This window comes from Colobus angolensis, unplaced genomic scaffold, assembly GCF_000951035.1.
Source record: "Colobus angolensis palliatus isolate OR3802 unplaced genomic scaffold, Cang.pa_1.0 Scaffold525, whole genome shotgun sequence".
Lineage (NCBI taxonomy): Eukaryota > Metazoa > Chordata > Mammalia > Primates > Cercopithecidae > Colobus > Colobus angolensis.
The window spans coordinates 175827-189687 of record NW_012118766.1 but is presented as its reverse complement, the minus strand read 5'-3'; the positions used below and the strand labels follow the sequence as shown (position 1 = coordinate 189687).

Sequence of the window (13861 nt, the reverse complement as noted above, 5' to 3'; positions counted from 1 at the left end):
GATATGTAAGGTTACAGAGAAACAAGGGAATTCTTCTGGTTACAGCATTACAATTGGTTAATATTTTGAATTTATACATTTAGCCGTTTCCCATTGGTTTCCGTGCTCTTAGTACAAATGGTTGTAACCTTATCGGGGGACTCTCCAGGTGGTGTTTGTACTGGGCCCTGGAAGTTTGGAATGTTTACACTGGGCCCTGGAAGTTGAGAGATATATGGTGTTTGTACTGGGCCCAGGAAATTGAGAGATATATGGTGTTTGTACTGGGCCCAGGACTGAGGAATGTGCCTGATTTCTTTCATACCATCTTTGTACTCCTCCTTGATTTGGAGAGTTTGACTTTGACCTAAGTTAGCACTTAAAATCTCATGTGTCCACCTCTTCCAAGACAGTCCCTGAGCCTAGAGAGAGGGTGCTTGTATAGTATTAGCAGCAGAAGATTCACAGTAAAATACAGATCTGGATTCGGTGGGATGCCAAATGAGGGGGATTCACATCTCTGGTCTTCAGAATACCATAATTTTGATTTCCTTGGAAGTAAAACAAGGAGAGGTAAATAACATTTATAGTATCACAATCAAAAGAGTACTTGTGCGTCAGAACAGAAAAAGGAACCTACTTCATTAGGGAACCAGCTAAAAATATGAAGAAAAATTATGATCTGGCATTCTCTAGAGGATTATTGTAACAAAGAAATAATGATTTAATTTGCACTTAAAGAGAGTTAGGACTGAAATCTAGTATTAAGCCTTAAGCTTTTCCTTTGAAATAATTTTTCTATCTGCACTTTCTTTTTCTACTAAAGAGAGATTATAGTAAGATCAGTTTGTGTGCAAAGTAAGTTTTAGTCTTATCATGGTTGGTCTGATTATTTGCGTAAAATGCAGCAAGAAGTGATTGGCCATATACTCATTTTAAGTTGGCTTTGCTGGAACCTTACCTTAAAAATATACCACTTTAGTTCAAGTCTTGGTAAAATAACCAGTATCTCTAATTGTTTTAAATACTCTTATTGAAACTTATGCAAACAAGTATATTGTCATAAAATTAGAATCTGAATTTTGGAGAATTCAGAAAGATAAATTTGCTTACAAAAGCAAACTTCATCAAAATAACTTAAAAGAAAAAGATTGTCTGGACCCTCCTTTAACAAGAGCAGCGGCTTTCACACAAGATGTTTGTTTATCTTGGAAATGTCATGCACAAACCGAACAGCTCCTGAGAGCCATCTATCAGACACTAAGAATCTAGCAGCTCCTCACAGAGTTAGAATTAGTCCTAGGAAAGAGGCTGCCTGCTTATTAGTATCTCGTCCTTATATCCCCAGGTAGCAAGATTCTATATAGAACATTTTTATTTTATCACGAAACTCTTTTGGGGAAACATTATTTCCACTATCAGTTCAGTTAACATTCCATAGTAAGGTACTAAATGTCCCTGAGCTAGAAATTCTCTTGCTCCGTCATTGTCGTTGGGAAGAACTCACATTTTTTTGCTATCAGCCCCAATAAATGTTACACAAAGGGCTATGAAGTGGAGGATTTGTCCCAACTAGCACTCCAGCTTCTACCCTATAGTTTGTGGGCTTAGGCAGTCTTACTAGTTCCCATTTGGCATGTCCAATTAACATTTCTCAAAAGAGCTGATTTATATGCCTTCAGTTTTATACTACTAGAAAGGGGAAACATCTCCCAGTTAGCAAAGGAGGTTACAACTACCTTACATCAAACCTGTTTAAACATCTTAAATTTCATAACTCTATTAACCTGTATGTTTATATGTTCTTGTCCCAGAATATTTTTAATACCCCCCAAATCATTTTACTTTTTCTGTTGAAAAAGAGTTTGGGTTCTCAGCAGGGAGTTGCATCTGTAAGACCTCTGAGGGACAACAAATTTGATACGACTTCTCAAACACTCTCATGATTTTGTGGGAGGGGCACCCATGTAAAAGGGGCTCTCTTAACACCAAAATGTAACATAACCTGGGTAACAGACAATTTGGTGGGAGCATATCCCAGTCATTATTAAGCCAGTCCAACATGGTTCACGTAAGAAGCGTATTAACTGCTCCATCTGGGGTGTTCCACTTAGTATTTTATTGGGAGAGTTAGGTAGTTCCCTATTCAGAGAAAACAGACTTTATGGTGGCATTTTCTGGGTATATTATGCTAATTATTCTCTTAGGAATAGCCTTCTGTGTATTTGGATCACATGTTAGTGATTGTTCAATACTGAACTGTGGGTCCTGCTTTAACCCAAACAAGTTCTTAAATTGTGTAGCATTTAAAATTAAGAATCTTGGCCTTAAAGTGTTAATTTTTTTTTCAATCCATTATAGTAAAGAATTTTTAAAGAAGCTGATGATACTAAACTGCAAAATGGAACAATTCTTTACATTATATCCTCTGGTTTTAAATAGTTAGTTTTGCTCTTCCCCTACATTGATTGACTGCTATTTTGGTAGCCACAGGTCTCAGAGTTAACTTTTGTTGGCCTAGCTTAATTATTCTTTTTATTTGGTTATATCTATATAGTTTTTCCTTGATTTTAAAGCAATTCTTAGTTTTCTAGCTACAAGAAAAACATATTTTCTTTTTTAAGCAAAGTCAACATTTTTTGCTTTATAAAATTCACCAAAAATAAATTTTATGCTCTTGCTATTTTAACTTTCAGTAACCCAAATTTCCAGTGAAAAATAGCCTAACCTGAGATTTTAACATGACGTGAAGCTTTTAAATTACTGGAGAGTTTTGAGATTGAATTTACCAAATTAATTTTGCCAAAGATTATTAAGGTTATGAGAATTAAAAGGGCATTTGAGATAGCTTGTACCAGTCTAACACACCTACAGAATAAAAAGGTAGGTCCAAAGGATATTTCATTTGCCTGTTTTTGTTGTTTTTTTTTTTTAAATTCCCTTTCTTGGCCAGGTGCGGTGGTCCACGCCTGTAATCCCAGCACATTGGGAGGCCGAGGTGGGTGAATCATGAGGTCAGGATATCAAGACCATCCTGGCTAACACAGTGAAACCCTGTCTCTAGTAAAAATACAAAAATTAGCGGGGTGTGGTGGTGGGCACCTGTAGTCCCAGCTACTCAGGAAGCTGAGGCAGGAGAATGGCATGAACCCGGGAGAATGAGCTTGCAGCGAGCCGTGATCGTGCAACTGCACTCCAGACTGGGAAAGAGAGCACAAGACTCCAGCTCAAAAAAAAAAAAAGAAGAAAAAAATTCCCTTTTTTACTTTAGATAATTAATAAAAGTTACAGGAGCCAACAAAAGGTGAAGGAGAGAGCCATCATCCAAGGCCCTTTCAAAGAAGAAGAGCTGAAGTTTTGACCTATTTTATCTGAAGACTTTCAAAGAGACAGATTCTAGAATTTAAAATTTAATAACTTTTTGCAATAATGTTAGTATTTTTAATAAAAATCTTGTTTTAACCAATTATTTCAGTTTTACATTAGTGTATATTTTTTAATATCAAAGACCCATCCCTAGAAGGACTATTATAATTCCTTTTTAATGATAGCCAACTGAATTATGCAAACCCTTTTAAAAAAAACCTTTTTTAACTAACCTTGTTATGACTTACATAGACCATTCAAAACTTGTTTAGACTTTCTGTTTTTTTCCTAAATATTCCTCTTTCTTGAATGACCCAGTCACCTTATTTTAGGACAAAAATTTACTACACAAGATTCTTTCTAATATAAAATAACTTTCCTTTATCCCTTCTCTATAAAAAGATACTACTTTATATCTTTAAATTTCTTTTACATTTCTTCTTTTCTGGTTCTTTTTACCTTGCTTTATACATAACCCTTAAGTAGGCTTTGAGTTACACAAATATATTTACATTTTAATAAGAACATTTAAAATTTTTTTTATAATTTTTAAGTTGTGAATTACCCATATGCTCAGTATTTATGAATAACCTTAGATCCTAAATTATATGAGAAGTTTGTTTACAAGCATTTATTGCATCACATTTTCCTGATTACATTATTCAATAGTTTACCTAGATTATTGACCAAAACTGTAACAGTCCTTCTATAAGTTCCTTCCCTGTTATCCATTTTTATAGATGTGAATTTTAGGTATTTACTTACATAGAAAACCTAAAGTTACATATGAGAATTTTTACAAATAATTTAGGATTTAGCTGCTTTCATTAACAGGATATTCCGTGTCTTTCTTGTTAAAATTACACAAGCAAAGATCATGTGTCTTGGTCTGGGTTTTATAATTTTATAACCCTATGACTAATTTCAAATTATTCTGCAGGATTAAGTATGGAGTTACTTGATCAATAAACACAAAGCAAAAATGCTAACAATTTTTATGACATTTCTAATCTTACTTTACCCATAATTTTAAAGCCAGCTATTTATTAAATATTTTACTTAAGTCAAGTGAACTTAAAAAAGCATTTGTGTAGTCTTTTATTTGATTAAGTATCTGATTTATATGCTTTTATTTTTAAGCCAATTAGAGCTCTTGTATAGATTTTTAATAGTGAAACATTGTGTACACAACACATAAATACATAGATGTATTAGGCATGCCAATAGATGTACATCTTACAGATTCATAAGATCCTATTTTTCCTGTCTTAGGCTTTCAGATTCTTGATAACCTGTTTTACTACCTTAGGTAGCTGTCAACTAAATAGCTTTACTTTGCATATCAAAGGAAACAACTCATAGGTGAAAATCAGATAGGAAACTTACATCTGAGGAACACAGAGAAAAAGTCTGTTGTGCTAGAGAGAAATTAAAATGGATGCAATTGCCACATAACATAAAATTATAGAAATTACAAAGGCTTTTTAAATATATACATGCACATATTTGCAGAGAAAAAAAAATCCTGTAGCTTTTGCTTGAGAACTTTAGGAATAGATAACACTGGCTTGCATAAAACAAAACAAAACAAAACAAAAAAAAAACTCCTGTTATATCCAAATAGTGCTTTTTATCTCAGTCATAAAGTAACAGCTGATTTAAAGCAGGCAGAAAAGAGAGAAAAAGAGACCTTGGGAAATCTATAATTTGCAGGTTGACCTTAGGGCTTCTTTTTTTTAAATGTAAACGTGCACAAAGACTATGTTACTTCCATTTTACATAAAGTCTGGCTAGTAGAGGTGTCATCAAATCTAGGAAGTGCTTGAAAGTGGGTCATTCTGCTTGTTTTCTCCTAAATATTAGATTATTTGTTTCTCACTTTTTTTAAAGGAGGAATTGAACTGTGGACTAGAGCTTTTGTGGAGTGGGTCAAAGTGTGCTGCTTGTGGGCAGGACTCCAGAGTGTGTCACCACTGTGTCACTGCTGCCCTCTTACATGTCTCTCTTTTTCTCTCCAGAAGTGTAAGCACCTCAAGTTTTTTAAGAGAACAATACTTGCAAATAGTGAAACAATAGAACCTGTTGCTGAAAAATGTAATATGTTGTACAAGTTCTAGTTTTATTTATGCTGCTCTGACACGTAGAATTTCTTCTGCACTCTTTGGCATGTGGGTAGAAATTCCAACCCTTTCTTCGAGTCCCTGCCTTCTTCAAGAGTTTTTTGTTTTTGTGTCACAGTCCATGTCCCCTAATTCTAACTTCCAAAAAAAATATTTGTCTCCATCCACCCCTGGAGTTGACAAAACAGGGATCTTCATGCCGGGTTTCTCAATGAGCCATTACACAGATTTAGGAGGGAAATGGGGGTAGTATCAAAGACACCTTGTATAAACCACTGGATGACCCCAGCCTTTGTCTCTGCCCATGAACAGCTCCCGGGCAGAGAGTCAGGCAGCCCTGCTATTGTATTCCTCAGAAAACTCTTGAGAGTTTTTTCCTAAAGCCTACCAAAGTGGGAATAGGAATTCATCTCATGACATCCCACTTTTTATTCAAGTGAGTAATTGTGTTATGACACAGAGAAGGACACAACTTTGCTCCCCTTACTATAGCCTAGCACATAAAGCACCAGCAAACTTAAACACCCTAAATTCTCAGTCACCATGCAAGCCCTTTTATATCAGATTCAGTGGACTTTTCCACAAGCAAAATGAATGTTCTGACCAGGGAGCATCTTCTGCTTTGACTCTAGGGCTTGGATATGCATTGTGCTTCAACAAACCTCAGTACTGAATCCAAACATCAAGGAGAAGTGGTACCAGGAAATATACTGAGATGACTTTGAGCTTTTACCAAACTGCACAATCCCAAAATCATAGACTTTACTGAGGCCAATTAAATGGGCTAATTCATGGGTGAAAGTGAAGCATCATAATATTTAAAAATCTCCCCAACTGTTTTTACGTTAAAGCCAGAGTTTATGTCAATTCCTGTGTGAGGCTGAGGAGACACCAATTCAAGCTCATGATAATCTGGAAGGAGAGGCAGAGGCTGTGTCCAGGCAGGCCTCACATTATTTTTACTTTAACCTATTTAATTAAATATGTAATGTTCTCCAAATTTTAGATGTCATTTGCTGTAATCCTGACCCACTAAGATGTACTATTTGTGCTGTAAAATTGTATTGTATGTGAAAAATGCACAGTGGCAGATCTTTGGCATTAAAGCATCACACAGAATGCTTCTCTTATTGAAGCTCCTCTTTCCTCCACATACAGGGAATCAATAGACTATATGGTCTTTGGACTTTGCTTCTTTATTTCCATCCTCTTTCATAAAAAAAAAAAGAAAGAAAGAAAAAGAAAAAAGATACCGTGCTCCATTTGCATTTGATCTTCCAAAATGAAGGTACTGATAAAACCAGAATTTCAGTGATTCAGACGCAGGTCAACCGCTAAACCGTGAAGGCCAAGAGTCCCGCGCTGCAAGCCCATAGCCAGCAGAGGGCACTGGAACCCGCTTTCTGGTCGTACAGGGCGCATGCGCATTCTGCTTGCGGAGGCGGGGCCAGATCTCGAGGGAAGAGAGAACTTCCCTTCCTCAGGCCAGGGAGGAGGAGGCGCTGCCCTGGCTTTGGGGCAACTCGGGCTGCGTCCATCTTAAGGAAGACGCTCCTGTCCACAGCCCTACCCGCTGACGAGTGAGATTCCCTGCGCGTCTCCCGGCTATTTTTCTGAAACAGCACTAAAGACTTCATTTTCTGGGCTGTTCCTACGTGTTTTCTACTGCACTGTCTGTTGGGATATATTAGCAAGAATTATTTTACAAATATACGTACTCCTTAGGGACTTTCATTGATAACCATAGCAGGCTGTAATGTGTCTTCCTGGCAACTTCTGTCAGGACTGATTATGAGGAGAAACCCATGAAGAATTGTGAGGAAAATCTACAGAACACAGGGACCCTGCAGAGGAAGGAGTCTGGGGTCAGGGCACGGCTGTGCAGTCTCAGTGCAGCTCGCGAGAAAGGGGCCCCTGCAGGGAAACCCAGCTTCCTGCATCCCTGCATTTTCACATTGTGAGGGGCTCATCTTTCCTGCAGTGCCAAAGTCACTGAAAAATAGTGAGACAGTGAAAGGCAGGGGCGCTAATACATCCTTAAATTGTTGCTATTAAAACGGCAAGAGCCACGTCTTTAATTTTACCATAGCACTGCAGATTTAAAAGTGATTTTCATTACATATGCAAGGGGAAAGGTACATTTTTGTGAAAAATAGTTTCCACCCCAAATGAAAACATATTGCTTAAATATTTCATCAAAAGTAAGTTACTATTCTGTGTTGCAGGATATATCCTGAGACTTTTATGGTGTAAATGTATTAAAACTTGCTTTGTTTATAATCAAAGCGATTATAAAGGTAGAGTATTTATTTGGCGAGTCCCTCATATTTTTATTCGTGTACTGGTTTGCAGTCCATAGGTTTTCAGCTAGAAGAGACACACAGAAACTCACAATGAGGGGCCTTTCTCTTTCTTGACTGTAAAATATACATACTCCAGAACCGTCAATAGAGGCTATTTCTTGAATATCTCAACCTGAACCCTGCAGCCAGAAAGAATGTAGGCAATTAATCCAATTTTATAACTACATCTGATCTTCAGCCAATTATCTGCTGCTCTCCTCAGAAATGATCAAAATCCCCAAAGCAGACAGTTCTCTGGATAAAGGCGCTAATGTTCCCCTTGGAGGCCTTTAAGACACTGGCAAAATTAAAGGAATCTTCCTGTTTTTGTTTTATTCTTCTAAATGATTTATCTAACTAGAGAGGAAAGCTTCAGTCAAAAGGCATTTGCGAATTAGATTCTTTTTTTTTAACATTTAAGGGAAACAGGATCTATACTTCACCTAATAAAACTGATGAAATTATCAGCTAAATGGAAAGAGAATCCACAAACAAATTTATACAAGTTCCAGAGAGAGAAGGAAGCCCTGAGCTCAGGGGCCTGTTAGAGATGGCACACTCAGTAATGGTGCACCCTCAGAGAGTTTCCTTCTAGTTCAATTCTGGTGATTACTGGATTACTGTTTTCCCCCAATACCATCCATTATTCTTTATGTTGCTAAGTAATTTTTAATCTTAAGATGACTAATTCTGAGTTCAGGCATATGGTGTTTGGCCACCTGCAAGAAGTTTAGGTGACTTTGCCCATAAAAATGATGGATTTGTAATTAATAAATAATGTTGAAAGCAAAACTTGCCTTATAATTCTGAAATTAGTCCAGTGGGAATACAGGCAAGAAATAAATTAACAGACAGATTAATACACGATGATGTATCAGAAATTAAGTAAAGGTTCTTTTTGTATTTTCCCCCGGTTGTCTTACAATACTCGCTTATTGTGTTTGGACAACTTTCCCCAGGAGATTTCTTTTAAAACTTAATTCACTTAAAATACATATTATTTTATTATTTAAAAATACTGTTAGCCCTCCATATCCATAGGTTCTATCTTCATGGATTCAACTAATCTTGAATAGAAAATATTCACAAAATATTTGCACAAGTTTCTTCAAAGAAATCTTAAATTTTCCATGCACCACGTTCTTTTTGAGTTCACATAAGTGATGTGACATCTGGGCATTGCCTTAGGTATTAAAAATAATCTAGAGATCATTTAAATTATATAAAATGTGAATGTGTTCTATCCAAATTCTACACCATTTTAAACAAGAGACTTGAGTATATACAATTTGTGGTATCTTCAAAGTTTTCTAGACCCAATCCTTTATGTTTACTGAGAAATGATGTACACATGAACTTTACAAAAAATAATTGTCCTACCCAATTAATGAACAGACTACAATAGAAAGTAAATATCACTAGTTTAAAATAGTGTTATTTTGTGTCACAATTATAAGGTGAATCAGAGTAGAGATCTTGAATTAATTTTGATTGAATTAGTCTAATTCTGACAGGGTCACACTCATATTGATTGAGTTTTGATAAAACCACTCCCATGCAGGCCCCTGGTGTTGTTTAATCAGCACCACTAGCCAATTGCATTCATCCATTTTGACAAATCCCATGGCTCCACCTCTTATAAGACTCCCGGAGGATTTCCCCAAGATCTGACTCTACCAAAGCACCATTTGACTGGTCCCAGGCCAGGGCACGCTCTCCCATGCTCTGGTTGTGCTGTGCTAGGGACTGATAATTTTCCTTCAGGTAAAGTAAAAGATCAAGGCATAAACTGTAAAGATTTACAGAAAATAGGCCAAAGATTGAGATTTTTTTGCCACAAGAAAGTCCAGAGACCATTTACTATGTATGGTTATCGGCGCCCAAGAAGCCCCAGGGATTTCCAGACAGAACGGCAGAATGACAATGAAGGAGAGACCAGGTATGTTGGAGTATGTGGCTACTCTGTGTTGCCAGGGTGACATGTGACTGTGTGTGACTATGTGTGTGCATGTGTGTGTGTGTGTGAATATATGCTAAAGGGCCAGACTAGGGCAGAGAAGACACCCTGGCCTGCCATGACATTGAATGTTATAAATTTAGAACACATCGGGGAGATATGAGACCCACGGTGGAGACCACAGGATGCGGCCAGCATGGGGGGTTTCTGGAACCTGTTGGGGGCTCATCTCATGTTTCTTTTCACTGTTAATCTCTGTCCTCTGGATAAATGGAAGGTGCCTCTTGTGTGGAGACAGGTAAACTGTGGGCATGATCTAAATTTTTTCCTTGTGCTCACTAGAAAATGAAACATTTCCCATCATCTCTCACTCCATTCACACTGTAACTGCACAGACACAGAGGTTAGACACCGGAAAAATCAGCATCTTCTCCTAAAGTCCTCAGGCCAAATTAGATGTGCCTCCTTGTCATGTGGATGAGCTCCTGAAAAAGCAGACTGTTTCCTGTGATCACCATCTCGTATCACACACGTGCACCAATAGGAAAAGCCTCTAGAAAGGGAGAGGGTGGGAGATGAGTGTTAGGACTTTCTGGATGCAAGTAGGATTTGGAGCTGAAACAAGTGCATGTGATTTTGGGCCACAGCAACAAGGTGTGCCAGATGGCTAATGAAGTTTGGGGCTTGTGAGAATTAGACTTTGTGTCACTATGTGGAAGACTGATGGGTCCCTTTCTGTCCTGCAGTTTGGCTACCACACAAATGAATCCACCTAAACGCCGCCAAGTGGAGCAGGGTCCCTGTACAGGTAAGGCACTTTCCCTAATATTTCTGAAGATCCCCATGCCTGGAGGTCAGTGTCATGTCTCATGAGGTAAATGGAGAGGGTGTTTTCTGCAGGAGGAGTGGAAAGCAATGCTTGATTGTTGGGAGCTGGTGTCCTGAGACTAGCCAGTGCTGGGTTGTGGATTTCTGAAGGTCCCGTTCTGAAATCCAGGAGACTCTTTCTGGAAGAGAGCCTTAACCTCCCTCACTGTGGTCTCTCTGCAGGTGCAAAAATACTCTCAATTTCAGGAGCTCCACACCTGAATTCATGCCAATCCCTGGAACCTCCCCAGGTAAGTTCCTATGTCCTTGCATGGCAAAGATTGGACAGTGCTGCACAATCTTCAGGCTCAAGTGATATCCAGAAGATGTACATTTAGGTGGGTCAGCATGAGAGCCAATTCTGGGAGGGAGTTTGTATTTTAAAGTTGTAAAGGGTGAAGCTCCTGGCATCTCCCTCCCCATGATCATCATTTGCAGCCTTCTTGGAGGGCAGAATACTGAGGACTGTCTTTCCACAGGAGCAGCTGGATTCTGGCACTGAGGAGCTCATCATAGTCCTGGAACAAGAGACAGAAGTGAGGCTGAGCCTGGAAGACGGCGTCCTCATCCTGGCCCCAGAGACAGCGCTGCAGCTGACCCTGGAGAACACAGTCATTGCGATGGTCCCTGAGCATGTCCCGAGGTCACAAGATGGCCTGCAGTTCCCTGTGCAGGTCCAGTACATCTTGCCTTCGGCTGATGACTTCACCTTGGAGTTCCATGTTCAAGATGGAGTCATCTCAGACATGAAAGGAGAGAATGTGCCTTTTTCACCTGCAGAAGAGGGGGAGGCAGCACCCCTATATCACCAGCCCTTGATGATACCCCCAGCAAACCACATGACTGGGACCAGCCCTTGTCTCCTAGTAACCCCATTGTGCATTCCACGCTGTCTGGCAGCCTTCCCCCAACGCTACCCTCTACCACCCACACCTAGTCCTGTGGGATGCCCTAGACCAGCCAATTCCAGTTTCAGCCTGCATGCTATGGAGCTCTTGTGCACCTCGTCCCTCAGACCTATGCCCCCGTCACCAAGTCCTGGTCCCCAGATCTATCACAAGGTTCACCACAGGCCTCCCAGCAGGGCACGGAAATGTCTCTTTAGGAAGTGATTAAACCCAAGAGCCACCCCCTGCATTGATGGGTCAGAGATTGTCCAAGTCCTTAGTCAGTGCATTCCCTGAAATGTGGAGAGAGAGTAATTCCAGGGACCACTTTCTTCCCCTTTGCTGTTTCCCATCATCACCCACTGACTTCAACAGCAGAGGGTCCCAGATGCTACAGGGAGGGGGAAAACTGCAGGGAGTTCAAATAAAACATTCACATTTCACTTCGCACACACTATCCCTTAGAATTTCTCTTCTTATTTAACTACATGAATCCAACCACACTCAATCGAATCCCCGACTGCTCCATGTGAGAGTTCTGCTTCCAGCATGACGTGGCCTGAAAATTCATCTGAAGACAGCTGCTCTCTACCAGGGTTAACACCTCTGCTTGAATACTGATGTTCTTGTAGTCATTGGTCTGATGCCACCATAAATAATTCCTAAGACTGGTGCTCTATTTCTATCCTCAGACTCTCCCCTTTTTCTCCAAGCTATGCCCCATTCCTTATCTTACTCCAGGTTCCCTACACTCCCCAGGCCAATGCTTTTGAATAAATATCAACGTGATTGAATGAAGTAGTGGTGACTGCTGAGACACTCTCCTGCTCTCACTCATCATGTTTCCATTCACATTTGCCTTTGTTTAGTTTTATTTTCCATTGTTTGGGTTTATTATTCATGTACTTATGAAATAACTGCCACATTTCTGAGAGCTTTCTTGGCAAATTTGAGCCTTTTCCTGTGCTCCTTCTTCCAAGTCCTGAGTGCGGTCACCGTTTACACCTCTGGGCCTGGGGATTGGTCTAGCTCAGCAAATGTTTGGACAGAGCTTGGCTCTATGGATTGGGATTGGCACCTGTGCTTGCTCACAGCTGCTCCCAGGCTCTCCCTGTCTAGGAAATCCAGCAGTCCAAATCAAAAAGAATCCATGGAATCTTGTGATTATCTGAGGGTGCGTGTCACCCTGGGCCCCTGGTCTTTTTCTCCTCTAGGTCACCCTGGTTGATTTCCTTTCAGGTTCCCGTGTGTGTGAGGGGATTGGGGAACCCTTCTTCCCTGCCTTCTTGGGGTCAGGGACTCCACGATCCTTCCAGGTCCATTTGATTCCAGGTGAAGGCATCTGAAGATGTCGTATGTCCTGTTGCTTTCTTTCTGTGCAAGGATGGCAAGCCTGCCAACAACATCTTCCTAGCGGCCTGAGGAAATGAGTGCCTCAGAGGCCCCAAACATGGAGGAAGCTAACCCCAGGAACATGCATGTTTTCAGAAAAGATGTCCTGGGAACCCTTGAGCCACCAACCTGCCTTCAGAAGGGCATTAGTCCGTAACACTTCATGGAAGGCTGAGTGGAGGCGCTTTGATCCAGTTAAAGTCCAAGACACAGTCTTTAGAAAAATGGTATTCTTAGATCATAGCTCGAGAGTGCATTTTTCATGGGTCTTGTCCCGATCAGCACTCACGTTGAGGATCTGTCCCTACTTCCAAGGACCACCTGTCAATACCATATTAAGAATTTCCTGCTGTGTGCACCTTGTCTTTGGATGTGGTTGATTTCCATGTTGGCTTGATGCTGAGGAACTTCTAAGGTGTGTGGTCTCCTTTCTTTCAGGTTGCAAGCAGGCCAATGCCGGTCCACACAACTAATAAGAAGCCACGTGTGGACCCTGCCCTCACTGATGGCTCAGCTACCAAAATGTCTGACACGGTATCCATCTTGGCTTCACTGTCTCCCCTCAGAAAAGCCGGTCTGAGCTCCTCGTCAAGTCTCCGACCAAAGGAACGACAGACAGGGGCTGTGGCCGACATCCCTCAGCCTGGAGTCAGGCAGCAGGGCCCGGAGCCTCTTGTCGTGGTGAAGCCGACACACAGCAGCCCTCAGGGTGGCTGTCGAGAAGTTCCCTGGGCTGCCTCCAAGCCCCACGGCCTGATCCGGGTCATCAGCCTCCAGGCACAAGACAAATGTCCTGCGGTGACCTCACAGCCCTGCCCGCCAGTGGACACACACAGCTTGGGCTTCAGCTCCAATCTCAGTTTCAGGCCAGGAGCCAAGAGACCTGCCCAGGCTCTGACTCAGGCTTGCCTGAACTTCCCCAAGAAATTGAGAATGGGTCCCTTCCAGATG

General features: G+C 40.6%; 1 protein-coding gene and 1 pseudogene across 1 annotated transcript; both read left to right on the top strand.

Moving 5' to 3' along the window:
* Nucleotides 1-9497: 9497 nt before the first annotated feature.
* Nucleotides 9498-12352, top strand: LOC105525248 (proline-rich protein 23D1-like). The gene is made up of 4 exons (XM_011960799.1): nt 9498-9746; nt 10511-10572; nt 10815-10882; nt 11111-12352. The coding sequence occupies exons 1-4, from the start codon at nt 9670-9672 to the stop codon at nt 11741-11743; spliced, it is 840 nt and encodes a 279-aa protein (XP_011816189.1). The 5' UTR covers nt 9498-9669; the 3' UTR covers nt 11744-12352.
* LOC105525259 overlaps nt 12007-13861 on the top strand; it is a 2322-nt pseudogene continuing 467 nt past the window's right edge.